This window comes from Trametes versicolor (assembly GCF_000271585.1).
Source record: "Trametes versicolor FP-101664 SS1 unplaced genomic scaffold TRAVEscaffold_1, whole genome shotgun sequence".
NCBI lineage: Eukaryota > Fungi > Basidiomycota > Agaricomycetes > Polyporales > Polyporaceae > Trametes > Trametes versicolor.
This window is the reverse complement of record NW_007360321.1, coordinates 3,602,643-3,625,327: the sequence shown is the minus strand read 5'-3', so window position 1 is coordinate 3,625,327 and position 22,685 is coordinate 3,602,643. Positions and strand designations below refer to the sequence as shown.

At 59.0% G+C, this 22,685-nt stretch overlaps 9 protein-coding genes across 9 annotated transcripts; 2 read left to right on the top strand and 7 right to left on the bottom strand.

The window, feature by feature from the left end:
- Positions 1 to 571: 571 nt before the first annotated feature.
- Positions 572 to 3,006, bottom strand: TRAVEDRAFT_140247 (uncharacterized protein). Its single transcript, XM_008034991.1, has 2 exons — positions 757 to 3,006; positions 572 to 696 (listed from the first exon to the last, which is right to left on the bottom strand). Exon 1 carries the CDS (start codon positions 2,946 to 2,948, stop codon positions 792 to 794), a length of 2,157 nt encoding a protein of 718 aa, XP_008033182.1. The 5' UTR covers positions 2,949 to 3,006; the 3' UTR covers positions 572 to 696; positions 757 to 791.
- A 224-nt stretch (positions 3,007 to 3,230) lies between these two features.
- Positions 3,231 to 5,121, bottom strand: TRAVEDRAFT_159711 (glucosyltransferase; the record flags this gene model as incomplete). The annotated part of the gene is made up of 9 exons (XM_008034990.1): positions 3,231 to 3,506; positions 3,577 to 3,719; positions 3,775 to 3,834; positions 3,888 to 4,044; positions 4,099 to 4,227; positions 4,293 to 4,452; positions 4,513 to 4,816; positions 4,875 to 4,963; positions 5,020 to 5,121. The coding sequence occupies 9 exons, from the start codon at positions 5,119 to 5,121 to the stop codon at positions 3,262 to 3,264; spliced, it is 1,389 nt and encodes a 462-aa protein (XP_008033181.1). The 3' UTR covers positions 3,231 to 3,261.
- Positions 5,122 to 5,208: 87 nt separating this feature from the next.
- On the top strand, positions 5,209 to 6,194 carry TRAVEDRAFT_33652 (putative methylase; the record flags this gene model as incomplete). The annotated part of the gene is made up of 7 exons (XM_008033817.1): positions 5,209 to 5,275; positions 5,336 to 5,420; positions 5,467 to 5,525; positions 5,574 to 5,641; positions 5,698 to 5,907; positions 5,966 to 6,070; positions 6,120 to 6,194. The coding sequence occupies 7 exons, from the start codon at positions 5,209 to 5,211 to the stop codon at positions 6,192 to 6,194; spliced, it is 669 nt and encodes a 222-aa protein (XP_008032008.1).
- Positions 6,195 to 6,271: 77 nt separating this feature from the next.
- On the bottom strand, positions 6,272 to 7,567 carry TRAVEDRAFT_159706 (TauD-domain-containing protein; the record flags this gene model as incomplete). The annotated part of the gene is made up of 4 exons (XM_008034989.1): positions 7,235 to 7,567; positions 6,597 to 7,155; positions 6,431 to 6,543; positions 6,272 to 6,376 (listed from the first exon to the last, which is right to left on the bottom strand). Exons 1-4 carry the CDS (start codon positions 7,556 to 7,558, stop codon positions 6,272 to 6,274), a joined length of 1,101 nt encoding a protein of 366 aa, XP_008033180.1. The 5' UTR covers positions 7,559 to 7,567.
- A 1,343-nt stretch (positions 7,568 to 8,910) lies between these two features.
- TRAVEDRAFT_140240 (OPT oligopeptide transporter) lies at positions 8,911 to 12,053 on the top strand. The gene is made up of 8 exons (XM_008034988.1): positions 8,911 to 9,265; positions 9,316 to 9,393; positions 9,455 to 9,519; positions 9,574 to 10,220; positions 10,279 to 10,348; positions 10,401 to 10,619; positions 10,672 to 11,302; positions 11,364 to 12,053. The coding sequence occupies exons 1-8, from the start codon at positions 8,964 to 8,966 to the stop codon at positions 11,791 to 11,793; spliced, it is 2,442 nt and encodes an 813-aa protein (XP_008033179.1). The 5' UTR covers positions 8,911 to 8,963; the 3' UTR covers positions 11,794 to 12,053.
- A 312-nt stretch (positions 12,054 to 12,365) lies between these two features.
- TRAVEDRAFT_25932 (tricalbin) lies at positions 12,366 to 18,278 on the bottom strand. Its single transcript, XM_008033695.1, has 19 exons — positions 18,006 to 18,278; positions 17,535 to 17,926; positions 16,792 to 17,487; positions 16,474 to 16,739; positions 16,105 to 16,388; positions 15,578 to 16,043; positions 15,492 to 15,519; positions 15,354 to 15,420; positions 15,258 to 15,296; positions 15,180 to 15,196; positions 15,088 to 15,129; positions 14,492 to 15,026; positions 14,169 to 14,440; positions 13,983 to 14,103; positions 13,860 to 13,922; positions 13,693 to 13,805; positions 13,031 to 13,638; positions 12,863 to 12,977; positions 12,366 to 12,807 (listed from the first exon to the last, which is right to left on the bottom strand). Exons 1-19 carry the CDS (start codon positions 18,211 to 18,213, stop codon positions 12,571 to 12,573), a joined length of 4,569 nt encoding a protein of 1,522 aa, XP_008031886.1. The 5' UTR covers positions 18,214 to 18,278; the 3' UTR covers positions 12,366 to 12,570.
- Positions 18,279 to 19,225: 947 nt separating this feature from the next.
- Positions 19,226 to 20,254, bottom strand: TRAVEDRAFT_85091 (uncharacterized protein; the record flags this gene model as incomplete). Its single annotated transcript, XM_008034987.1, has 1 exon — positions 19,226 to 20,254. A coding segment is annotated over one exon (1,029 nt), but the record flags the coding sequence as incomplete, so codon positions are not given.
- A 21-nt stretch (positions 20,255 to 20,275) lies between these two features.
- Positions 20,276 to 21,052, bottom strand: TRAVEDRAFT_110630 (RNase H; the record flags this gene model as incomplete). Its single annotated transcript, XM_008034986.1, has 1 exon — positions 20,276 to 21,052. A coding segment is annotated over one exon (777 nt), but the record flags the coding sequence as incomplete, so codon positions are not given.
- A 150-nt stretch (positions 21,053 to 21,202) lies between these two features.
- On the bottom strand, positions 21,203 to 21,889 carry TRAVEDRAFT_81887 (uncharacterized protein; the record flags this gene model as incomplete). Its single annotated transcript, XM_008034985.1, has 1 exon — positions 21,203 to 21,889. A coding segment is annotated over one exon (687 nt), but the record flags the coding sequence as incomplete, so codon positions are not given.
- Between the last annotated feature and the right edge of the window lie 796 nt (positions 21,890 to 22,685).

Genomic DNA, 22,685 nt, shown 5'->3' with positions numbered 1-22,685 from the left:
TTCGATCGGCTGCCGAAGAGTGGCCACTTGGTGGCCACTCTCCGGAACGTCGATCAGGACGTCGTTTGTGCACCACGATAGAAGTGCGTCCCCGATATTGCAACCTGGATGCCACATCCTTGTTAACGGGAACGTTGGTATACGCTGGTGCGAAAGAGGGGTTTGGGGACTTGAAGATATTCAACCAACTGAGCGCCAACTGAGCTGACTGCGACGATGATCCTCCTTTGCACAGCCACGGACGCCACAACGCGGCTCCTCCTCGCTAGCCTGCAGCTGCCATTGCCACAAGCCCAATCGGCTTTCGGAGGAATACCTTAGGAAGCGAACTAGTTTGTCTGACATCTTTCGGAATTTCTCTACGATTGTGCGCAAACCCAACCGTGTGAAGCAATTGTATCTCGTCTCGCGGGCCGTGTTGCCCACTTCGCCGGGGTGTCGAGGTGTCTGACCTCAAGGCGCATATTTTGCAGTCTTTAAGCAAGCAGAGTGATTCAGCAGAATATACGGCGGCGTATCATTTCCATCAAAGGAAAGCCTCGTCAAACGTAGACCATCACTCGGATGTACGCACAAAGGAAAAAGAGAGATAGAATTCATGTCCAGATGCGCTAGATCGTGTCCATAACATACGTAGATGGCGGGCATAAGATGGTGGTGTTACAAATACCAAGAGATTACAGAACGAAAGAAATGCTGCGGGACACTCTCATCAGCACCTATCCCTGAGCTTCATAGCAGAAGGTGGCCACTCACGAAAGAGATAAATCGAGTCCAGTGAAAGTTCGCCACTATAGGCAAGCCTTCTTGTGCTCGAGCCCCGCCAACAACAGCGTGAGCATCTCGCGATTCGCGCGCACAAAGTCCAGCTCGCCCTCCGCGGTATCCCGCACCAGGCGCCAAGACGCGCGCGCCTCGCACGCCGCGAAGCCCATCATCGACTTCGCCTGCACCTGGCGCACCTGCAGCGCCGCCGCACGGGCGGCGCTCATTGCCTCCTCCGCCCGGCGCGTCGCGTCCTTCGCCACACGGTCCTGCGCGCCCTGAGCGTCGCGCAGCATCTCCTCGAGGACGGCGATCTGCTCTCCACGCTGGGAGTCGACCGCGAGGTTACCGTGCACCTGCTCCTCGAGTTGGGAGATCTGCCCCGCGAGCTCCTGGGCGTCGCGCATGCGCGCCTCCTTCGCCGCGTGTAGCTGCTCCTCTAATGACTGCATCTGCGCGAGGCGTTCCTGCGCCCGGCTTTCCGCCGCGGCGAGCTGCAGGCGGAGGAGGGTCAGCGTGGCGCCGTCAGCTGCAGAGGGTGTCTCAGGCTTCCAGTTGTCGAAGAGGTGTGTGGTGTTGTGAACAGCTGGTGAGGGTGTGACGTCTGGGAGAAGGACCTGAGAAATCGAGCCGTAACCGGTGGGCGAGGGGAGTGCGCTCAGGCTGGGGCTGTCTGGAATGTCGATCACGCTTAGACTGGGCGAGATGGCTCCCGGGCGGAAGGGTGCGTCAACTTCAGAAATCATCCGTTCGACATCCTCATCCTCCAGTGTTCGGCTATGCTGTGCGAGCTGCTCCCATGAGAGGATCGAACCGCGATCATTGCCGGGCATGCGTGGCTTCGGGCGAAGGAACGGTGAGCTCTCGGTGGACGACGGAGGTGCAGGAGACGCATATGACAGGTTGGCGCGAGAGGGGAGGAAGTGAGAGCGTGAGGGAGTTTGCGGATCATCACCAGTATCACCCCTGGGACGATATCTTGGCAGAGCAGGAGTAGGTGCAGTTGGCGAGGCGACGGACGATAGCATGAACTCAACATCATCTGCCTCGATGCTGTCCATACTGCTGTCCTGCGTGATAATCTGGGGCATAGGCGTAGTGGGAACCGAGGCACCGCGCGAGTGGCTAGCGCTCGCGTTCTTGCGCACCCGGGCAAGGGGAGACTCAGGTGCAGCAGCAATCGCTCCACGCAAGGGACTCGCGCTGGAAGGCGGGTGCATCTGACGAAGGGAACCTGAGCCGCCTTTTAGAAGACCACCAAACATTGTGGGTGTGTTGGGCGTACGGGGGGTGCGGGCAGAGGCGGAGGACGAAGTAGACGATGGAGGGCGGGGAAGCGTATGGCGAGCACCTGCCGATGCCGACGCCGGCGAGGGAGTGGGCGTGGTCTTGCCAGCCTTCGATGCCTTGGTAGATGTTGTGCGGATCGATGCAGGGGAATCCTTCGGGGCCTTCCCTGTGTCCTTCCTCTCCGGCGTGGAGGGCCTGACATTGATAGCGCTTGTCAAGTTCACCTTGAGAGCGTTGCGGTGGGGGAGAGGTGAGATCGACCTCTTGTTTGCGGGCACGGCAATATCAAGAGGGGAGAGGTCCTTCGGGGTCTTCACCTCGTCCGTCTCATCATCCGAGCTGCTCAGCCGACGTCGCCTCGCAGTGCCGGAATGCGTCGGGGACGGCGCCTTCTTCGGGTTCGGCGCAAGAGCGGACTCGCCCAGCATGGAGCGTGGCCGGTACTTCGGCAGGCCGGATGACACGAGGGAGTTGCGATTGCGCGTGGAGGCCCGCGAGCTGATCGAAGCCTTGGGACTCGCATTATCGGACGGCGACGTCGACGACGAGTGGTCCTCGGGTGTGGCTGCCGCCTTTCTCAACGCGGACTGTCTGCGCGAGTGGCGAGTGATGGTCTTCACGTCGGGCGAAGCCTCGACGTCCTTCTTCTTCGCGGGGGCCTTCTCAACAGATGCGCGGGGAGGGGCAATGTGGATGGCGCTGGAGCGGCGAGCGGCCGTGTCCTTCGCCTTCTTGGACGCCTTGTCCTTGTCGGCGCTGTTCTCCTTCGAGTCCTTGTGCATCACGTCTGCGAGCGCCTTGCCGACGGAAGAGAGGCCAAAGGACTGGCGGATAGAGCTGCGAGTGCTGGGTTTGCGCGCCGGAGGTGCGCCACTAGTGGCGTCGGATGGCATCGCGGAGGTATATAAGTCTGGGAGTCGGCACCAGGCCCGAGTAGGGAGTTCGTGAGGTCGTGGTTGTTGTATAGGAAGGGTATGGATATGGAAATGTGCTGGGCGGTCGTCGCAGGGGTCGTGTCGCTACAGTCGTGATGGCATCGCGCAAAGGTTCAACTTGCCTCGGCGCGCGGCTATACACGCGCGCGCCCAACTCCGGCCACGCGCGCCGGTCGCGCCCCCTTTGTCCATCCTCGCGGCCACCGCCCTTCCATTTACGCAGTTCGCAGCCGCGCGTATGCCACACAAACCAGTTTGGTACCGACTATGTCTACCACATGAAACGCCCTACACCCGCCCTTTCCCTGTATAGGAACACGTACATCGTCGCAGCGTTGATCCCCGCGTACCACAAACCCTCCAGGATGAGCCCCACCAACGGGACGTCTTTCACCTGCGCTCGGAGTAGTATATATGGGATTAAGAAGTAGCGCGGCTCCAGAAGTGGCGTCGGAAGCAGCGTGGGCACCACGAACACCGGTAGGAGTAAGTTCTGCAGCAGTGTCTGGTCGGGCCCTGGTTGGGGAAGAGCGATCGCAGCCAATGAGCTACCATCCCGGAGTACTCGAGAAGCGGAACAGCGCACCAATACGGAGGTACCAGGCCCATGCACATGCAATGTACCCTGGAACGAGGATGTACGGCACCACCGGATGTAAGAGAAAGACGCGCCGCCATATGTAGAAGGTGTAATGCCGATTGTCAGACAGCAGGAAGGGGTGCTGGATCCTGATGTACGAGACGTCAGCGCGGTTCCTGCATTGCATGGAGAACTGGATCGTACGTGAACTTGTATATGGTGAGGCACATGATAGAGGACACTATGCAGGTGACGGCTGCGTTTCTGCGGGGTGGTTAGACTCGCCGGATCTCAAGATGAAGTGCGACCGCAGGTACCTCCTGCTCCCGAACATCCGTGCATATACGTCGCGGACAAGGGCAGAAATGCCACCGCTACCGGTCACAAGCGCAGGCCATCCGAACGCCGTGGCGAACCCCACAAAGTAGTATAACTGCGGGACGTGCAAGGCAGGGACATGATTGGCCTTGTCGCCTACAAATCATCGAGTTAGGGTCGGGCCATCCTGAAGAAATTGAATGCGCATACCGAGGACGATGCCGCCGTTCCAGACTACGAACGCACCGAACGCGGCGAGAACAAGGGCGTAGGGCACGAAGTTGACCAGAATGTCAGGGAGCACCCTCGGAGCACTCAGCACGGAGCGGATAAGATCGGCTGCAAGTTCGCAAAGCCTCATGTCAGCATAAGGACTGACAGATGATCATCAACAGCATACGAACCTGGAGCAGCCTCGAGTGCCAATGGGTCGTGTAGCTTCGACGGCGGCTTCTCATTCGGAAGCGCGCGCCGAAACCGGAGGTACAGCACCTGGCTGAGTGCATACGCATACAGGACCCACACGATGTTGTTCTGGCGGAATGTGCAGCTGACCAGGCCTATCTAACACGCTTGTCCTCCGTGAATCTTCGAACCACGTCCTGAGAATTGGGGTGGGCGTACCGACGCTGCGAGCCAATGTTTGCCCTCCAGGGCGAAGACTACCGTCGAGATCACCGCGACGAGACTGGGGACCTCGGTATAGTATAGGAAGCCAAAGAACCAGCCGACAGGGAAAGAGGCGAGGATCACAGCTTCGAGGAGCGGAATCGCCAGAGACGGGGGAGGCCGTTCGCGTTTGTGATAGGCCACCAGCGGAGTTAAAGCGATCGGCAGGGCAAGCAAAGCGAGCAAGGGCGTGAGACGCAGCATGGACAGGTTGCACTTCAGCATGAAGATCTTCTTGAGGATGAGGCTCACTACATAGCTAGACAAGAAGTTCTAGTCGCCTCCATATGACGTTCCATGATGCTCGGACTACTCACAGTCCAGGAGGAGTGGTGATCTTTGGGTCCCAGGTCCAATAATCGCCCTCGCAGTATGCCTGCACCTGCGGGACGTGGAAGGGCTCGTCCTGCCGACGATCACATGTTGAGCACCGCACGACAAGCATTCATGAGCCGCGCGTACCATGTACGGCTCCGTAACCTCCTCATTGGCGGCTTTCAGGACGAGCACGGCGACCGTGGCGAAGATAACATAGTATGTCGGCGCAGGCTGCGCCGATGACATGGCGGGGCGGGGTAAAGAGTGCAGAAGCGATCATGGCGTCCGCGCGCCTGCGCGACGTCGCGTCGCGCTTGTTTCTCTACCACAACCATGATTCCTACACCAGACCTTTCGCACCTCAAGAACGAGGATTATAAGCATGTATATGAGCCAGCTGGTGAGCTTAGAACGCGTAGATGGGATTGCGGTCGAGGCTAATGCATAATCCGTAACGCAGAGGATACCTTCATCCTTCTCGACGCGTTGGAAGAGGACGCGAAGGTGCTACAAAATATAAAGCCCCTTGTTTGTCTTGAAATTGGGTATGCCGTATAACCTGATTGTACGATGTTTTCTGACTGGAACAAGCTCAGGCTCCGGCTGCGTTAGTGCTTTCGCAGGCAGAATTATCGGTTCATCTGCATCACGTACGGCCCATGATATCCACTCAATTCACGCTCCTCATGTTCGCGCAGTATACCTCACCACGGATATCAACCCGCACGCGTGCAAAAGTACCAAAGCTACTGGGAAACAGAATGGAGTATGGGCCTCCCCGTGACTATATGCGACATCTCCAACTAACCGGTGTTCCAGTAGGTCTCTATCGACCCATTATTGGCATCCTTGACAGGATCCCTTCGTGCTCGCCTACGACATGCCGTCGATATCTTGCTATTCAATCCGCCGTATGTCCCAACTGACACGGACGAAGCGGATGAAGCTCAAGAAGCAGCGAATATCGCTGGAGCTTGGGCGGGCGGGCACGATGGCATGGCGGTGACGGATATCCTGCTGGAGCAGGTGGAGGTGCGTTATTACAATGGCGCATATAGTCAAAGTATCTGGACACGTACTCCCTTGCCAGAGCCTCCTGTCCCCTCGAGGGCGATTTTACTTAGTCGCCGTGAAGCAAAACGATATCCAGAGCATATGCAGCCGAATGCTTAGCCAGCATGGCCTCAAAGGCGAGGTCCGTCCCATCCATCCATCCATCCCCCTCTCCGCTCACACTGCCACAGATAGCGCTACAGCGTCGAGCGGGACGAGAACATCTATATGTCTTGCGGTTCACTCGACAAGACTCCGAGACGTGATATATACAGCATAGCTACGAGATACACGGGACAAGTGGTATACAGCTCCTTTTCCTTTGAACCTCTCACCAACGCGCTCAGAGCTCAAGACCAGCAAGCGCGGGGATGGGGCGCTCGGCTTGAGGAGTGATACGGCCGCCGTGGCGACGCTCATTGGTCTTTTCAAAGTCGATGATGGCAGACTATATGCACAGTCAGCTATATGGGCCGCGGTTCAGGAGGGATATGACACGTACGTGGGCCGTAACACGGTTGTCCCAAATGACGACGGTGTTGGGCTGCCACTTGATGCGGGCCTGGTTGTCGACGCTCTTGTCGATGTGGTCGTAGAGGAAGTTGAGGATGGCGTCTAGAGGTGCGTCTCAGGATACTGTGCTCTGAGATTATATGCTGCGCACTAACCTGACTCTTCCTTCTTGAGGCCAACGATCCGCCTCGTGAACTGACGGTTGACGTAGAGAGCCTCGTCGCCGGTGACGGGGTGCTTGCGGATGACCGGGTGGACGTTCTGGACGGGGTCGCGACGCACGACACCTCCCCGACGGCCAGAGCGCGAGTATTCGGCCTGCTCAAAGCCAGAGTGGACCGCCTTCAACGTCTTCAGGAAAGCGACGAACTGGGGCGAAAGGCGCGCGAGTGTTGACACCTGCGACGTGAAGATGGTGTCGCCGCCGGTCTTGGGCTGCGACAGAAGGAAGAAGGTAGTGAGCCCGGGCGGCTGGAGCTCGTACGAGACGTCCGAGTGCCACGTCGTCGACGTTGTCCGCTCATCTTGCTCAAAGTTGTAGGTGGTGTTGGCGTCGCGGTACACAAGGTGCAACTCCGGGAGGCCTTCCGGGTGTCCAGACGTGGGGTGGATGTGGAGGCGACCGAAGTATCGGCCCCACTCGCGGTAGAAGTCAGGGCCCCGGTCGATAAAGTCCTGCTGGTCGCGGAACACCACAAGGCCCCTCCTGGCAACCTACGGTTTCATACAGCCAAAAGCAACGGACAATGAGAAGGTGCGTCATCGGTGGGAATATCGCATATTGTGTGCGTACCTCGAGGGCCAACTGATCGCGTCCTGCGTTATCCAGCTCCGCGAGATTGACGCCGCGAACCTCCGTGCCCAGCCTGGGCGTGATATCGTCCACGCTTGTGGCATTCTCAAGGAACGCGCGGGGGTTCGGGTGCGACAGCGCACGGCTGCCGGGGTCGACGTGCTCGAAAGGCGTCAAGGGCGGGTAGTGCTCGTCCTTCGGGAAGACGGGCAGGAGGTGCGCATACTTGTACGGCTCTTGCTGGTTGGTCGGGTCCGCCTGGTCGCTCTTGTTGCGGAGCGTCAAGGACGGAATCGCCGCAGTAATTGTTTGGACGGTAGACATGGCGATCGACGAGGCTAGCGAGTTTACGGGTTTACCGTATCAGTTTTGTGGGAGCGGGGGAGGCCGACGACTCATGCGTTCCTTGGAAGCGGGCATATAAACATGACTTCATCGTCATATTTAGTGGCGAATACGCCATCGTGGCGAGTGGTGAGCACTCCCACAGCTGCCCCAGAGCTCTTCAAAGCGGCGGCCCGCTAGGGTCACTCGCCAGGATTGCGGCATGTCGGAGTGAACAGGTGGCGATAAGACGTGCTGTTTTTATATGCCGGGGGCCAGGCACTGTGCCGGAAGTGACATTTCCGCATGATCTCAAGGCTCGCAGCCACTGGGGCTCTGCGTTTTGGCTAGGATTTCCCAGCTTCTTCCCAGAATGAGAACAGTTCGTGCCGCGAAAAGCTCCGCAGCTTTTCTTGAGGCTTTCGTGACCTGGTCGATGATTCAGCAGATTGCGTTCAGTACGGTCCGAGAACTCCTGCATTGCATTTCCTGACAAGCCTTTTCCCACTAGGCCCGGCTCTTCGCCATCATGCAAACGGTGAGCGAGAGAGAGCGACGCATTGCATTCGATGCTCCGTCTGCGTATGTAAGTATGAAAGGCATCGATCCCATTCGCAAGGATTTCTCGAGGGGCCATCTGGGTGGATCCGAGCTAAGCGCCGATCCGATATCTCGTAACTCGGAGATCAGAGAGTCGATCCCGTATCGGGAGGTGCGTGTGCGCAAAGTCGGAGGGGCGGCGGTGTCGGGGACGCTTGTGACCTCCTGCTGATCGTCCTTGACGCAGGTTATTGTGTCGGGACCATCCGGTTCTTCGTATGGAACGACTTCGGCGCGCGCCCCTGCGGCTTCACAATAAGATATAGGCGCCCGTCGCACGAACCTTCCCAATGATAGGCACGTCGCGTAACCTTCGTGCGCCGCCGTTCGCTTATGAAACCTCGTGGACCAAATTTGCACCCTCGCAATGTCCAGCGTATATGCTGTAGTAAAAGACATTGGTTGTGACACATAGTCAAACTTTTACGATGGTGAACAGGGTGAGTGCATCGATCAGGGTCGACAAGTTAGTAAATGATACCGCCACTCGAGAGTAACTGTGGGCGCGCGGGAACAACTTTAGACTCCGCGGTCTTGTATCGATCTGGAGATCTCACGCCTTATTGTCTTGTTCACCTGCACGCACGCTGACCCGACCGACATGGTAGATGCCTAGCAATACCGCCAGTCTAGAGCCGATATGCGAGACAATTGGGCGCGCCATGCAAGCACAAGCTTCTTCTGCCGGCGAGAGGATATGAAAAGGGATGCGTTTCCACCCAGGACACTCCCCATCCTCCCCCCCTTTCCCTTTCCTTCTCCCGCCTTCGCGTTTGCTACGCCTTCGTAGTCAGGGACTGCTACCATGGAGGCGAAGACTTCTTCCTATGCGCTCAACCTCCCCACGCTGCTTCGCCGGCGCAACTCCTCGCCCGATGTCCCCGAGGATGTCGACTACATCATGAGCCACTTGAACGACCCTAACTGGGACCTTTCCCAGCCGCCAACCGCGAGCACCGAGACGTTCGCGGATAAGGCCCAGACGTCATCATGGACGGACCACTCCTACCACGAAACCGAGACCGAGACTGCTTCGCAGCTTGGCTCGACGCGAGTGGGTACTTCGAAGTTTGACTTGCGCGAAGCGAAGGTAGAGGAGTACAACGAGTGAGTCATCTGATCTTATCTTGGACTGAACATCACTGATGCCCCTTCAGAGAGTCGCCCTACGCAGAAGTACGTGCGGCTGTCCCGAACACCGACGATCCCTCAATTCCGGTGAACACCTTCCGAGTGTGAGCATCAAGTAGAATCCTGCTTCCAGGTCGTACACGCCACTGACACTTCGCGCCACAGATGGTTTTTGGGTATCATCCTCTCTGTTCTCCTGTCCGGCTTGAACCACTTCTTCCTGGGTCGTTGTAAGTTGGACGTCCTCTCTGTTTCATCGCATATATTAATGTGTCGGTTGGTAGGGCCTTCGGTCGCCATCAGTGCTCTCATTGCTCAGTTGGTGGCGCTACCACTTGGCAAGGGTCTTGAATGGTTGCTCCCTACGCGGCAGTTCAACACGCTCGGCTACGTCTGGTCGTTCAACCCCGGCCCCTTCAGCGTGAAGGAGCACGCGGTCATCACCATCATGGCGAACGCGGTCTACACCGACGTGTACTCGACTTCGATCTTCGCCGCGCAGCGCGTGTGGTACAACGAGCGCCCCGCCATCGGCTACGAGCTCCTCATCACGCTGTCGTCGCAGATGATCGGTTACGCATGGGCTGGCATTGCGCGCCAGCTCCTCGTCTGGCCCGCGAGCATGATCTGGCCGTCAGCACTCGTCAGCTGCGCGCTCCTGAACACCCTCAACCGCAACTGGGGCAAGGTCGAGACCAAGCACATCTCTAGGGAGAGGTTCTTCCTCTACGTCGCCATTGGCAGCACTTTCTACTACTTCCTCCCGGGCTTCCTCTTCACCGGCCTCAGCATGTTCAGTTGGGTGTGCTGGATCGCGCCCCAGAACCAGACGGTCAACACCCTGTTCGGCTACAACACGGGTCTTGGCCTTGGTTTCCTGACGTTCGACTGGTCGATGATCTCATGGCTTGGAAGCCCCCTGGTTTCTCCCGTACGTATATTATGCATCGCGATGAGTTTGTGGCGCACATCTGACGCTTCTTTCGCAGTGGTGGACTGAAGCCAACGTCTTCATCGCTTTCGTCATCATTTACTGGATCATCGCCCCCATCATGTACTGTGAGTACGCGTCCAATGCGGCGTGAAGGGCGAGCTAACAGTCCTATCACAGTCAAGAATGTCCTCTTCGCGAAGTACTTCCCGATCTCGACCTCCTCCGCGTTCGACAACATGGGCATGCCCTACGACATCACCGCGGTCGTCGATGAGAACGGTTTCTTCGATGTGGAGAAGTACAAGGCATACTCCCCGCTCTTCATGCCCGTCAACTTGCAGCTCGCGTACGGCACCCAGTTCGCGATGATCACCGCCGTTGTTGTCCACACTTTCCGTAAGCCATCTCTCATCCTACCGGGAGTACGCCTGCTGACAACCTCTGGCAGTGTGGTACCGCCACGACATTGTCCGCCAGTTCCGTCGGTCACTGCGGGATGAGAAGGACGTGCACTCTCGCCTCATGATGTCATACCCCGAAGTCCCTGCGTGGTGGTACGGCTCGCTGTTCCTTGTCGCCTTTGTCTTCGGTGTCGTCGCCATCGAGGTCTACCCGACGCAGTTCCCGGTCTGGGCATTCATCCTCTCCCTGATCATCGGCTTCGTCTTCGTCATCCCCGTCGGCATCATCCGCGCTATCACGAACCAGCTGCCGGCGATCAACGTGCTCGCTGAGCTTGTCGGCGGTTACGTCCTCCCCGGTCGCCCGCTCGGCGTCATGGTCTTCAAAACCTTCGGCTTCGTCTCCATGTACCAGTCGCTCTTCTTCTTGAACGACCTGAAGATCGGCCACTACATGAAGATCCCGCCGCGCGTCATGTTCATGGCCCAGGTCGTCGCGTCGACGCTGGCGTGCTTCGTCTGCGTTGGCGTGCAGGAGTGGCAGTTTGCGAACATCGAGGGCTACTGCACACCCACCCAGAAGGACGGCTTTGTCTGCAACGACATCGAAACCTTCGCCACCGCGTCCATCATCTGGGGCGGCATCGGTCCTCAGCGTCTCTTCTCCCACGGCGCGATGTGAGTTTTTATGAGTCCACGTCTTATACCGTGAGAACCACTGACATGCCAATCCGCTTAGGTACAACTATGTCCTGTACTTCTTCCTCATCGGCGCGCTCCTCCCCATCCCCTTCTACCTCCTCGCTGTGCGCTACCCGACCTCGTTCTGGCGCTACGTGAATATCCCCGTCTGCTTCGCCGGGCTCGCGCAGCTCCCGCCCGCGACCGGCATCAGCTACTCGTCCTTCACGATGGTCGGCGCGTTCTTCCAGTGGTTCGTGCGCCGCTACCACTTCCGCTGGTGGCTCCGCTTCAACTACATCCTCTCCGCCGGGCTCGACATCGGCGTCTCCATGGGCATGGTCCTCGTCTTCTTCTGCCTGCAGTACCCCAAGGGCGGCGTCGAGCTCAACTGGTGGGGCAACACCGTCTGGCAAAACACGTTCGACGCGATGGGCATGCCCGCCCTCTTCACGAACACGACCATCGGCCCCCAGGTGTGGGCTTAGACGTCCCCGCCTCGGACCCGTCTCTGCGCCTGTAGCATTATCGGCGGCACACGGCTTGGGGGCAGAAGGCCCCCGCAGTGGCCCGCCGCGTCGTTGTATTATCCTTATGTACTATCGCACTGCCCAGCATCACGCCCCTCTCCACGCATTATACTCGCTCACGAACTCTCCTACTCTTCACGTCTTCCACTTGTCTTCATAGGGTCTCCGGGCGCCGTTCGCTCCTTTTCTTCACGCACGTACAGGTCATACGCATCCCCCCCTTGTATTCGTTCTTACGGCTCACGACTTTTGTATCTCGTACCTGAATGAGAATGACGTCCGTCACGTTTGCAATGATTTCTCCCAAAGTGTGCGCAGTTCGAGCAACTCCGAGTCGGTGATATGTCCGAGAGATGAGTGCGTGCCGAGCGCGATGGCGCAAGAGTTACTATCGACGTGGTGGCGTGAACGGTGCCTTCGGAGGCCGTGCCTCTACTATTCATACCTCGCGACAACGACTAGTCCTCACCTGGGCCCGGCTGGCATTCATCCTCGTCAATGGAAGCAGCAGCGGCGTGCGGATGGTGCGATGAGCGTTGAATGGATATACAAGAGTGGGATAGCTGGTCGTGCGTAAATCGTACATCAAGAAGCGTGCTAAAGAGAGCAATGATTATATCGGTCCGTGGGCCCGGGCAATCATTATCATAGTATCGTAAAGGTTGTGTGCGGTTCAGGGTTCAGTGACAGTAAAGTCCGAGTTAAGGTTGGGTGGTGGGGGAGGGTGGGGGTTACTCAGTCGTCGCGGTCCGCCTGCCTACTCCGCCGGCTGAGGGAGAATCGCGAGGGGGAGATGGGCGGTGCACGTTCGCCGCCGGATATCGAGTGCAGGGACGAGCGCGAGCCCTTGTTGGACAGCGGGGTATCGGGGTCGTACTCGAGCCGGAGCTGCAGCAGACCCTGGCCCTCGCGGAGCTCGATAGTCAGGTCCTTCGACGGGACGGCCTCTCCTGGTTGCAGGTGTTGCCAGATCTACACGGGGCGGTCAGTATACGCATGCCGCAAGGTTTAAGCAACGCAAACGTACATCGATGTCCGCGGAGCCGAGCAGCTTGTCCTTCCCGAGCGTTTTGTGGTCGTATACCCACACGAACATCTTCGGCTGTGTGGCGGGCGCAGCAGCGAACGCAAATGACTCGTTCCTACACAAGCCCATCAGTACGTGGTCACTTCAATGGTCTCCGTGCGCGCTCACCATTCAGGCGTCGCCGTCTTGCCCGAGTGCTTCGTCTTGTGCTCCTTGTCACCAACCCGCACGAGGACGTACGGCTTGATGTCGGACGTCGACAAGTCTTTCGCGTCTTTCACGACCACGCGAAGCGTACCGGGGGTTTGGTTATGCGCGCCGCCTTCGTTCACAGACGGGAATGCCGGAGGCGACGTGCCCTCCGCCGCATAGTCGACCTGCTTCGATACCACACCCGCGGGAAGCTCCGGACGATCTGAGTCCGAGTCCGACCCGGAGCTATCGCCACGGCGCTTGAAGACGCCCGTGACGCCGTGCAGCACGCCCTTGCCTGCGCCGACGGGCAGGTGGCCGATCTGCGTCATCGCGCGGCCCGCGGTGCTGAACGTCGACGTGTTCTTGCGGGACTTCACGATGATCTCGGGCGTGAACAGCAGCCGAATTCGGACTTCGCCCTTGTCGCCGTGCTTGTCGTGCGACAGGGAGAGTGAGCGCTCGACGGCGGTGAAGGGCTCGACGTTCGAGAGGTCGATCCTGGCGGAGCCGAGGCTCTTCGCCTGCTCGATCTGGTTCCAGTCGAACACTTCGAGCTGGAAGTCCGCGGCTGCGCGGGAAGGCTACGACGACTCATCAGGAAGATGCCCGGAGGAAGCGAAGGTATGAGAACGTACCACTTGCACCACGAAGTTCTCGTTCCATTCTGGCGCGAGCGTCTTCTTCTTGGTCTGTGACTTGTGCACCCTCTGTCCGTTGAGGAAGAAGACGACGAAGGGGTCGGACTTGCCTGGAGAACTGGTCAGCATCTGTGTTACAGCAACCTCATTAACGTGAGACATACCTCCACGGTCCGCCGCGTGGATGCTGTGGCCGTCAAGCAGGTCAACCCGCAGGATACCCTGGTCTATAGCGCGAAAGCGGCGTCAACACCAGAACGGGTGGATGATTTAAAACCACAACGCACTGTTAACGCTCTCCCTAGGCTCCAGCTTGATCGGAACGGGCAGGTAGCGAGTCTCGAGCTTGATGATGGACTTCCTGTCCTCATCATTGGGGTCCACGAGCGTGAAGTCAGCCGGGCCGTCCTATCACACAACCATATATCAGCACATAATCCTTCACGCGGCACCCCGAACTATAAGGCACTCACCAAGGTGCGCTCCAAGAACGCCTTCGCGTCGCCCTTCCATTCAGCAACGACATCGTCCTTGTCGCCCTCGTCCGCCTCGTTCAGGCGCAGCCACACGCGGCTGAAGTCGAGCTCCTTCACGACGCCCTCGCCGATGTACTCCCACTGCGCGTTCGTGCTGCGCGGGCGGATCGTGCTGAACGCGGGCCAGTACGCGTCGTCGAGCAGCACCTCCAGCCGCGCCTTCTTGTGCAGCCGGCCGGAGAGCACGTTGAAGATGATGACACCCGCCTCTGCGCATATAGTCAGTATTACGCGCGTAGCAAGCGTGGCAGAGGACGTACGGTGCTTCAGGAGCTCCTCCTTGCTCATCTCGATGCCCTGCTCCTCCGGGCGCTTCTCGTGATCGACGCCGTTGACGCCATTGGCATCGATCGGGGACTTGGCCGACGTCGCGCTGAACGTCGTGTCCGTCGACGTGACCCTCCGATGGCTCTTGTCGCCCTCCGCCGGGCCCTGGTCGTTCTCGTCGACCGGGCTCGCAGCAGTGATGCCCTCGGGTACTGCCGCGTCCTCCTCCGAGTCCGTATCGTGCACAGTCTCGCCCTCGTCGTCATCGGACGCAGCCGCCGCATGATCGTGCTCCGCCGCCTGCTCGAGCTCGCTCGGACGCGCGTCGAATCCGATGCCGCGCACGGCGTACGCGGGCACGAACTCCGCGACATAGTGCAGCTGGCCCTTGAACGCGCCGTTGCCGACCTTGAGCGGCTCCTGCGCCTCGCGCTTGCCGGTGGACTCGTACAGGAACTCGCCCGTCTCCGCCGCGTTCGCCTTCGCGAGGTCGGACACCTTCAGCTCCGTGTACCCGAGCGAGCGGTCCTAGCGGGCCGGCGTCGGGCGTCAGTACAGGCGGGGAAGCGGGGGCGCGTGGCGCACGGACCTTTGTGAGGTGCTGGTAGTCCATCGCCTCGAGCAACATCGTCTATACAGTCTGTCAGCTTCGGAACCACACTCCCACGTCAGAAAACGCACTTCTTTCAGGGAATGCACTAATACGGGCCACCATGAGCATTAGAGTTTCATAACGCCCAGCTGCGGGGACGGACTTACCAGGAATGTATATGATTTGGTCCCATTCCGGGTTCAAGTCTGCGGTGGCGGACACGGGTGAGCGACATATGAAGCGCTTCTGTGGTGCAGACTCACTGTTGTTGACAACTTCCGTGCGTCCTTGCGTAACGTTGTTGATCTGCACGCGGACGTACGGATCGCTCTAAAGGAAGGGAACGCGGTGAGTGAGCCTGATATAACTACCACCTCCCCTCCAATCTCTCGCACTCGTACCTTGCCTCCCAACGTCGCTTCTACGTTCCTGCGGTTCGGAATCCTCGTCAGCTTTAGCGGACATAATAGGTGCGTCATCCACGTACTTCACTTCCGTCGCGCGCTGCAGCCACAGCCGCACCACGCCGATTGGCGGCACGTACTGGTCGGCGCCATGCAGACTGCCTGCCATGTTCAGGGGCTTCCAGTCCGCGGTGATCCTCAACTTGCCCGAGCGCGCGCCGCTGAGTCGCCACCAGTCCTTCCCGGTCGCCTTCGCATTGAGCAGGTCCGCGAGGCGCACGCTCATGTAACCCACAACGGGGTCCTTGAGGAAGTCGCGGTCGTCGATGACCTTCGCGACCAGCACACTCGACGCGCGGTCCGTGCACAGGAACTCGGTACTGTCCTCCCAGACGGGGTTGTTCGTGTGCTTGAGCTTGCGCGTCGCGTGGAACGCCTGCTTGCTCGAGCCCGTGAACAGCTTCACGAAGGGGTTCAGGTCGCCCGACAGCGACTTCGTCGAATCGAGGTCCTTCGCCTGGTGCACGGTGAGGCGCACAATGCCGACCTCTGTGCCAAACGCGAGTTCTTTGAGTCACCGATATATCTGGAAGGCGGGGAATGCACTCACTCGAGTCGGGAAGCATCTCCTTCCCTCCAGCATCAACCTCCGGCTTGAGAACGGGGTAGAAGTTGACATCGAAGCGCAGAGTTCCGCGCTCCTTGCCATCCTTCAAGATGGGCACTTCGATATTCTCCTGCGTCGCATCCTGCTCGAGCTTGCTGAGGTCGAACGTCGCGAACCCAAGATCCGTGTTGGCGCGGTGGTCATTGTAATCCCACAGCTTGAGCACGAGGTTTTCTGTGAGCGAGTTCACAAGGAGGAACTTCGTCTCCATCCACGTGGGGTTCGCCCTGCAGGCACATCAAATTCGCGGTCAGCGCCAAACCACACACGACATGCCGCTACGTCACGATAAGCAAAAACGCGATGACGTACGTGTTATGCTTGAACTTGGTCTTCGCGAGCTCGACGCGCTCATTGATGCTGAGGCTGACGTAGGGGTCAGGGCGACTGCCGCCGAGCTTTGAGCTCTTGAGGTCCCGGGCGCCCTGGATGGTGATTTGCAACACACCGATAGCGGTATCGATAGGCTCCCCGGACAGCATTTGCTCCAGGTTCAGGGTGAAGACATTCGGGTCGTACATCATCGGGCCCAAGACGCCGTGGACGGTATCGCGAATGAAAGCAGAAAGACCGGGGACCTATTACGAGCGGTCAGTTACGAAAACCCGAGCCTTGGGAGAGGCGACTCACATTTCCGATGTCGAAACCAAAGGTCTCTCCGCCGAGGGGCTTCAGGGAGTAGTCAAACACGGGCTTCTCCATGAACGACAAGTCCACCAGTTGCACATGGGGGAAGTTGGTCATCAACTTCAGGCGGATCTTGAGGTGTCCGGTGAAGGACATGTCCTCGAGGAGGATGGGCATCGCTGCGCTCGCGAGGCCCTTGCCGACGCGCACGCTGAGGATGATCTTTGGGTTGACTCGGTTAAGCTTCTGCTTCTCCGTCAACTCAGAGGTGTCGTTTGGCGTGAAAGAGAACCACCATTCCATGACTACAACATCGTCCTCGGTGCGTCCGTAGGTCTTCACGCGGTCGATGCGGGGCGCTTTGGTACCGAGCGTGAAGGTGCTCAGGCGAAGCGAATCCAGGAAAGGAGGGCAGTTCGTGGATAGAATTTGGTCGACGGAGGCGACGACAGTGCGAGAAAGAACGGGTTCATAGATGAGCCAGAAGCGGTCGAGGAAGTTGTTGATCCACTCCGCAGACTCGATTCCGGTATCAGTGCTGAAACGGGTTTTGACGAGCTCGCGTTGGATATCATCGCGGGCACGCGCCCGGACGCGCTTCATGGAAGTTGCATAGTATGTGTTGCAGAAGGCGAGGACGATGAAAAGCCAACCCCAGCCGAAGTGGAACCGAGTTAGAAAATGGGTCACGATGACGGTCTACGCGAGGTGAGTGCCAAATCATCTCAGCTTGGGAAACCACTTACTGCGACGATAAGTGCTGCATTGTGATACCACTCGCCATAGAATTGCTCCTTCAAGAATAGGGTCAAGACTTCCTTGTCGGCCTCGTCTCCTGCCGCTGCGGGCGCCTTGTCGATTCCAGAAACGTCCCGCCACCCGAGCTTGTACCAGTCGGGTATCTCAGGTGCAGGCCCGTTTGGCATTGCTCCAGGGGCTTCGGGGTCAGCGGGTTCAGTGGGCGATGCTGGCCAGGCCGGGGATGTTGGTGAGGCAACCCCGTTTGCCTTCTGTCCGGCGACTCCGTTACCGTTGGCGACTACTCCGTTTCCGTTGACGGCTCGACTCCGGTCAACGTCTTCGACAGTGATGGTCGGGAGGACACTTGCGTTCGCGGTGCCCGTGTCCACAGCAAGCTCTGCGGACATAAGTACAGGTGAGCGGCACGGCCTTGCTGCGGGCGTGAGGTAATTGGAGGATGCGAGCGGCAGGCATACCTTTCGCGCCTGTCTGCACGTCGGCATTCTCGAGGCCAAGCTTATCCTCTCCTTTGCCGGCGGCGGCACCTTTGGACTCGGGACTGGAATTGGGGTCGAAGGTGTGGATGGGCACGCGCCCCTTGGCGGCGTCTCGTTGGACGATGCCGTTCACTTTCGCTTGGGCCTGTTGGGAGACGGGGGCGCCGTCGACTGATGCGGACGCCATGGCGGGCGGGAGGAGGGGGCAACTACGAAGAGTCCGTGGTAGAATAGAAGGAGAGAGGGAAGGAGCGTGTGGGAGGGTGTATGCTGCGAGGTCAGATGAATGAACGCTGCCCGTCCCTCGATGACGTTCCGCCACACGCGCCCTGGCTCCCCGGCCACTCCGGCACCATCACTCTCGTTCGGCGGCACAGCCGTTGTCCCCTCGACGTTGCATTTTCGTTCTCTGGGGATGCCGCTGTTCCCCGCGTATCGCGATGCCAGCTGGCAATGCGCTGCCAAATTTGCCCGCAGTTGTCATGGATGATTGCTGGCGTCCAGCGGGGGAATGGACGCAGCAAAAATATGGCACCAGACGGGGACGCCCGCTGTTCCGGGGTCCAGGAACGCCGCCGCGACGCGTCGGGGGCCACGTGAGGGCGTGCTAATTGACCCCTGTTCCTGTCCTCCCCCGCCACCTACTCACCGCTCCACTCCATGATGCATGATGCTCAGCTCTCTCGCACCCTGAGCTGGCCTGCACTTCACAAGACCTCACGGACGACGCGCCTGCAGCTCGAGGGCGCGGAGATGCATTGCACGTGACGCCATGCAGCTGCGAGATTGCTGTCTGGCGATGGCCAGTCCGTTCGCGCCGCAGATGCATAGGCACGGCCATTACGATCGAATGCTCGCCGATAGCTCCTCTATCGCGGTCTCTCCGGATACGCTGCACTGGTCTCCTTACCTCTGACCGCTGCGCGCTGTGTCTGCCGCGCCCGCAGCCTTCCGTTTCCTCTGCCTCACTGACTTGCGTTATCCTTTTTTTTTAACGGTGCTAATCACGCGTGGCGCAAGCGCCTTCCATGATTATTGCTCAGCAGCGAGGTACAGTGTCCTCTACGCTTAAGTTATGCTACCGTACGGAGGAAATGCTTTACGCACGCGAGTATGCTGTATACTCACAGTGTGGGACTGCATGCTTACCGTACGGCCCTCCTAGGCTATCCACCCTCAGGCTCGTACTGTCGCAGCGGCTTACCCACTAAAACCCCCGGTGAATGGATCCAATCGAGCGGCAGTCGGTGCTCATCTTGCAAGGTCTTCTCCCATGTTGCCAACACTGTCGCGGAGGGGATGGCCCATCTCCCCGCTACTCGTTTACTTACCAACGTGCACTCATTTTGCAGGCGTTTGTTCAGGGCCCGGAGCCAGCGGCGTTCTACATATTCTTCTTCTAGTGCTCGTGGGAGGGGGACACGGTCACCGACAACTCGGTCGCAACGCAGTACCCAGATCAGGTACGCAGTCTCCGTGAGGATGATCCGTGCCAGGCGCGTCGCGCCATGGAGGAGTTCATCTTGTTCGTTAAATGCCGCGAAGGCGTGTCCGCCAAGGGCGATGCCCAAGCTGACCGCGGGCAGTCGGACAGATTTCTTCGCGAGTAATCCGCGCGCTAGCGCCCATGCTACGTTCTGTCCTGGTGCTGAGCACTCACACAGTATGTGTTCCAGGGATTCAGTCACTCCACAGGCAGCACACATCGCCCGCGTCTCAAAGCCGGGTATGTGGGCCCAGTATTTGCCCACTCGGAGGCCGTCGTGGAGGGCGCGCCAGAGGAAGTCCCGTGCCTTCCTCGAGACTGCATTCTTCCTAAGTAGGTTCCAGATCATCGGTTCCGCAGGGCGGGCTCCAGAGGCCATTTGGATTGATTCTTGTATCATCGCGATAGCCCTCTTCGTCGCCGGTCTCTCCTCCCCAGCATTCCAGCCTCGGATGCCCCGGTATGCCAGGCGCTGCGTGAGGTGGGCGAGGGATGCACCACGGATGATATATTCCTCAGGTGGGGGGAGGTGAGTGGGTCTCACAGTCGGCGGGTGCTTGGCCCCCTCACTGGCAAGCCGGTCCGCCTCTTCGTTTCCCCTCACTCCCGAATGTCCTTTGACCCACTTGAAGGTTGTCGGAGCACTCCGTGTACGGAGGTAGCCCACCAGTTCACGGAGCGCGGGCGCATTTGCAACTCCTATCCAGCCACACCTCTCCCAACCAGGTAGGTGCTTCGTCAGTCCGTTCACGACGTATTTGGAATCACTGACAACATGCAGCGGTGCGAAGGGCGGTGTCAGGCGGTGGGCCATGGTGACAGCGTGAATCTCTGCAATCTGGTTCGTTTGCGCATCGTGGGGGACACGTTCTCCACTATTCCTCACATCTCCTTCGCCAAACCACACGCCGCTTCCAGCCACAGCAGTCCCTCGGTCCCCTCCTTGCGCCGATCCATCTGTGAAGACTTCGACTGCCTCCGCCGTCAGTTGGAAGGGGCGGGGAAGGCGGAGGGCAGTCCTCGTATCTTTCGCCGTGGGTGGGACAAACACCCGGAAGACTTCTGCGAGCGGCGCGTTCGTTGATAAGGTCGGGTCAAAAAGGACACGGTCGTGCGATAGCCGTGCCGAGTCGTTCTCTCTGCGTCTGCCAGGGGTCAGGGTGAGGCCATCCCGGTTCTCCTCGCGCACTAGTTTCCATTTTTCACCCACTCTGTTCAGAATCTTCGCCGCCGTTGCCGCACATCTGTGTGGGTTGTCGCACCCATATAGGCTCCGGTCCCGGTCGCAGTCCCCACACTCGCAGCTCGCCCGTGCCACGTGGGCATTGTCCCGCGCCGAGAGTCGGGCTGCAGCTTGCTCACCCTGCTGGACCGTTCGGACTCGGTGGGCTTCGCGGAGGCACCGGCTGCTTTCCGTATTCTCCGAGACTCGGCTTGCTTCTCGCCCGATGTGATACCACAGCGGCATCTGCTTGCGCAGGGCAATGGAGGGGTTCGCAGAGTCACACCGTACCCCGTACTTCTTCGCGGCCTTGATCATGTCCTTCAGACAGCGCGGCAGGCCCGCCTTTGCTCTCGTACTGACGGTCCAGAGCTGTAAGAAGGTATTGATGCGTGCGGGGAGTTCAACGTTCTTGGACTCCGACGCAATTGCCCTTGCAAACAGGGCATCCGCTACCGTAGCCCACAGGGGGCGTTTGGATCCAATCAAGAGGTATGAGCGTAGCCACATGAGGTGTATGGCTTCATTCCGTGTTCGTATGTCTAGGAGGTTCAGTCCCCCCTTCGCTATCGGCTTATAGAGCTGCTCCCGGGAGATCCGCGGATGGGCGTCGCCTTTCCACAAGAAATCCGCCTCGATCTTTGTTAGGCGGTTCTCAACGCTCGCCGGCATGGCCTGGACCATCGCTCGAAACTGCGTTCGGCCGGCAAGCTCAATCCCAACCGCAAGTCTCCTGCCATGGAGGGAGGGCCGCGATCGATCCCACTTCGCCAGGTTTTCCTCAATGGTGTTTAGGACAGGGACCCACGGGGCCGCCAGGTCAAAGCCATTCCCAATCCATGCTCCCAGGAGGCGGACAGCCTCGCCGTCTTTGACTATGTGCACAGCGGGCGGGATTTGTAATCCGTTGGGGCCTAGTCTGCGGGACGCTACTACCTCGTCACGGTACGCCTTCCCCCCTATGGGCAGTACTTCGGTCTTCTCAGTGTTGAATCGAGCGCGCGCGGCGCGGCACCACTTGTCCGTGATGTCCGTCATTTGTTCATACTCATCATCTTTGCTTAGATAGACGGTCGTGTCGTCCGCGAATAGCTTCGTTAGAAGCCGGTCAGCCATTCCAGGCATGCGGAGCCCGCGCAGCGTCGACTTCCGGAGGGCGCACGCCAGGGGTTCGATAGCTAGGTTGAAAACTAGGCAGGAGATTGGATCGCCTTGGCGGACGCCTCGGATGATTCGGAAGAAGTCACTCCGGACGCCATTCACCATGACGCAGCTCTCAGCGCCCGCATACAGGTGCTTCAGTGTCTGGATAAAGTTGCGGGGGAAATTCATCTTGCGAAGGGCCTCCCAGAGGTAAGCATGGTCTATCTTATCGTACGCCTTTTCTTGATCAAGGGCTACTATTGCACCATCCAGTTCCTCCGCTTCGGCGTACTCGATCACCAGTTGCGCTAGCTTAATATGATCAAAGATCCGCCGCCCAGGGATGAAGCCCGCTTGGTCGTCGTGGATGACCGATGGCGCCACCATCGCCAACTTCGACGCCAGTGCTTTCGTCATTAGTTTGTAATCCGAGTTTAGGAGCGTGATCGGGCGGTAGCTACTGATTTCACGCTTATCCTTCTTCAGCTTGTACACAGGGCAGATCCACCCGTGGGCGAAGTCCGAGCCTTGGATGAGGCCATGCTTCTCAATATCGTTGTACACACGTCGCAGTGCTTTGGGCATGTCAACCGCCGGTGCTCCCCGTTTTGAGTCCGCTTCATACCATCTATTGTACGCCTTCCACACCTCCGTCGGCAGACCATCCAGCCCCGGGGCTTTCCCCGTGGCTGCAGCCTTAATCGCGTCCACAACGTCGCACCTTTCCAGGCGTTCGGCTAGGGTCGCCTTGGCGGCATTATCCAGGCACGCATCCGTATCAGCAAGGGCTTCCTCTATGTACGCGTCA

Excerpts from the sequence above, each read along its gene's own strand:
- TRAVEDRAFT_25932 (XM_008033695.1), bottom strand. The coding sequence starts at position 18,213 with ATGGCGTCCGCATCAGTCGACGGCGCCCCCGTCTCCCAACAGGCCCAA. Across the intron at positions 17,927-18,005 it reads CGTGCAGACAGGCGCGAAAG|AGCTTGCTGTGGACACGGGC; the intron begins GTATGCCTGCCG and ends TTATGTCCGCAG. Across the intron at positions 15,421-15,491 it reads AAGCGACGTTGGGAGGCAAG|AGCGATCCGTACGTCCGCGT; the intron begins GTACGAGTGCGA and ends CCCTTCCTTTAG.
- TRAVEDRAFT_140247 (XM_008034991.1), bottom strand. The coding sequence starts at position 2,948 with ATGCCATCCGACGCCACTAGTGGCGCACCTCCGGCGCGCAAACCCAGC.
- TRAVEDRAFT_140240 (XM_008034988.1), top strand. The coding sequence starts at position 8,964 with ATGGAGGCGAAGACTTCTTCCTATGCGCTCAACCTCCCCACGCTGCTT. Across the intron at positions 10,349-10,400 it reads CATCGCCCCCATCATGTACT|TCAAGAATGTCCTCTTCGCG; the intron begins GTGAGTACGCGT and ends GTCCTATCACAG. Across the intron at positions 11,303-11,363 it reads CTCTTCTCCCACGGCGCGAT|GTACAACTATGTCCTGTACT; the intron begins GTGAGTTTTTAT and ends CAATCCGCTTAG.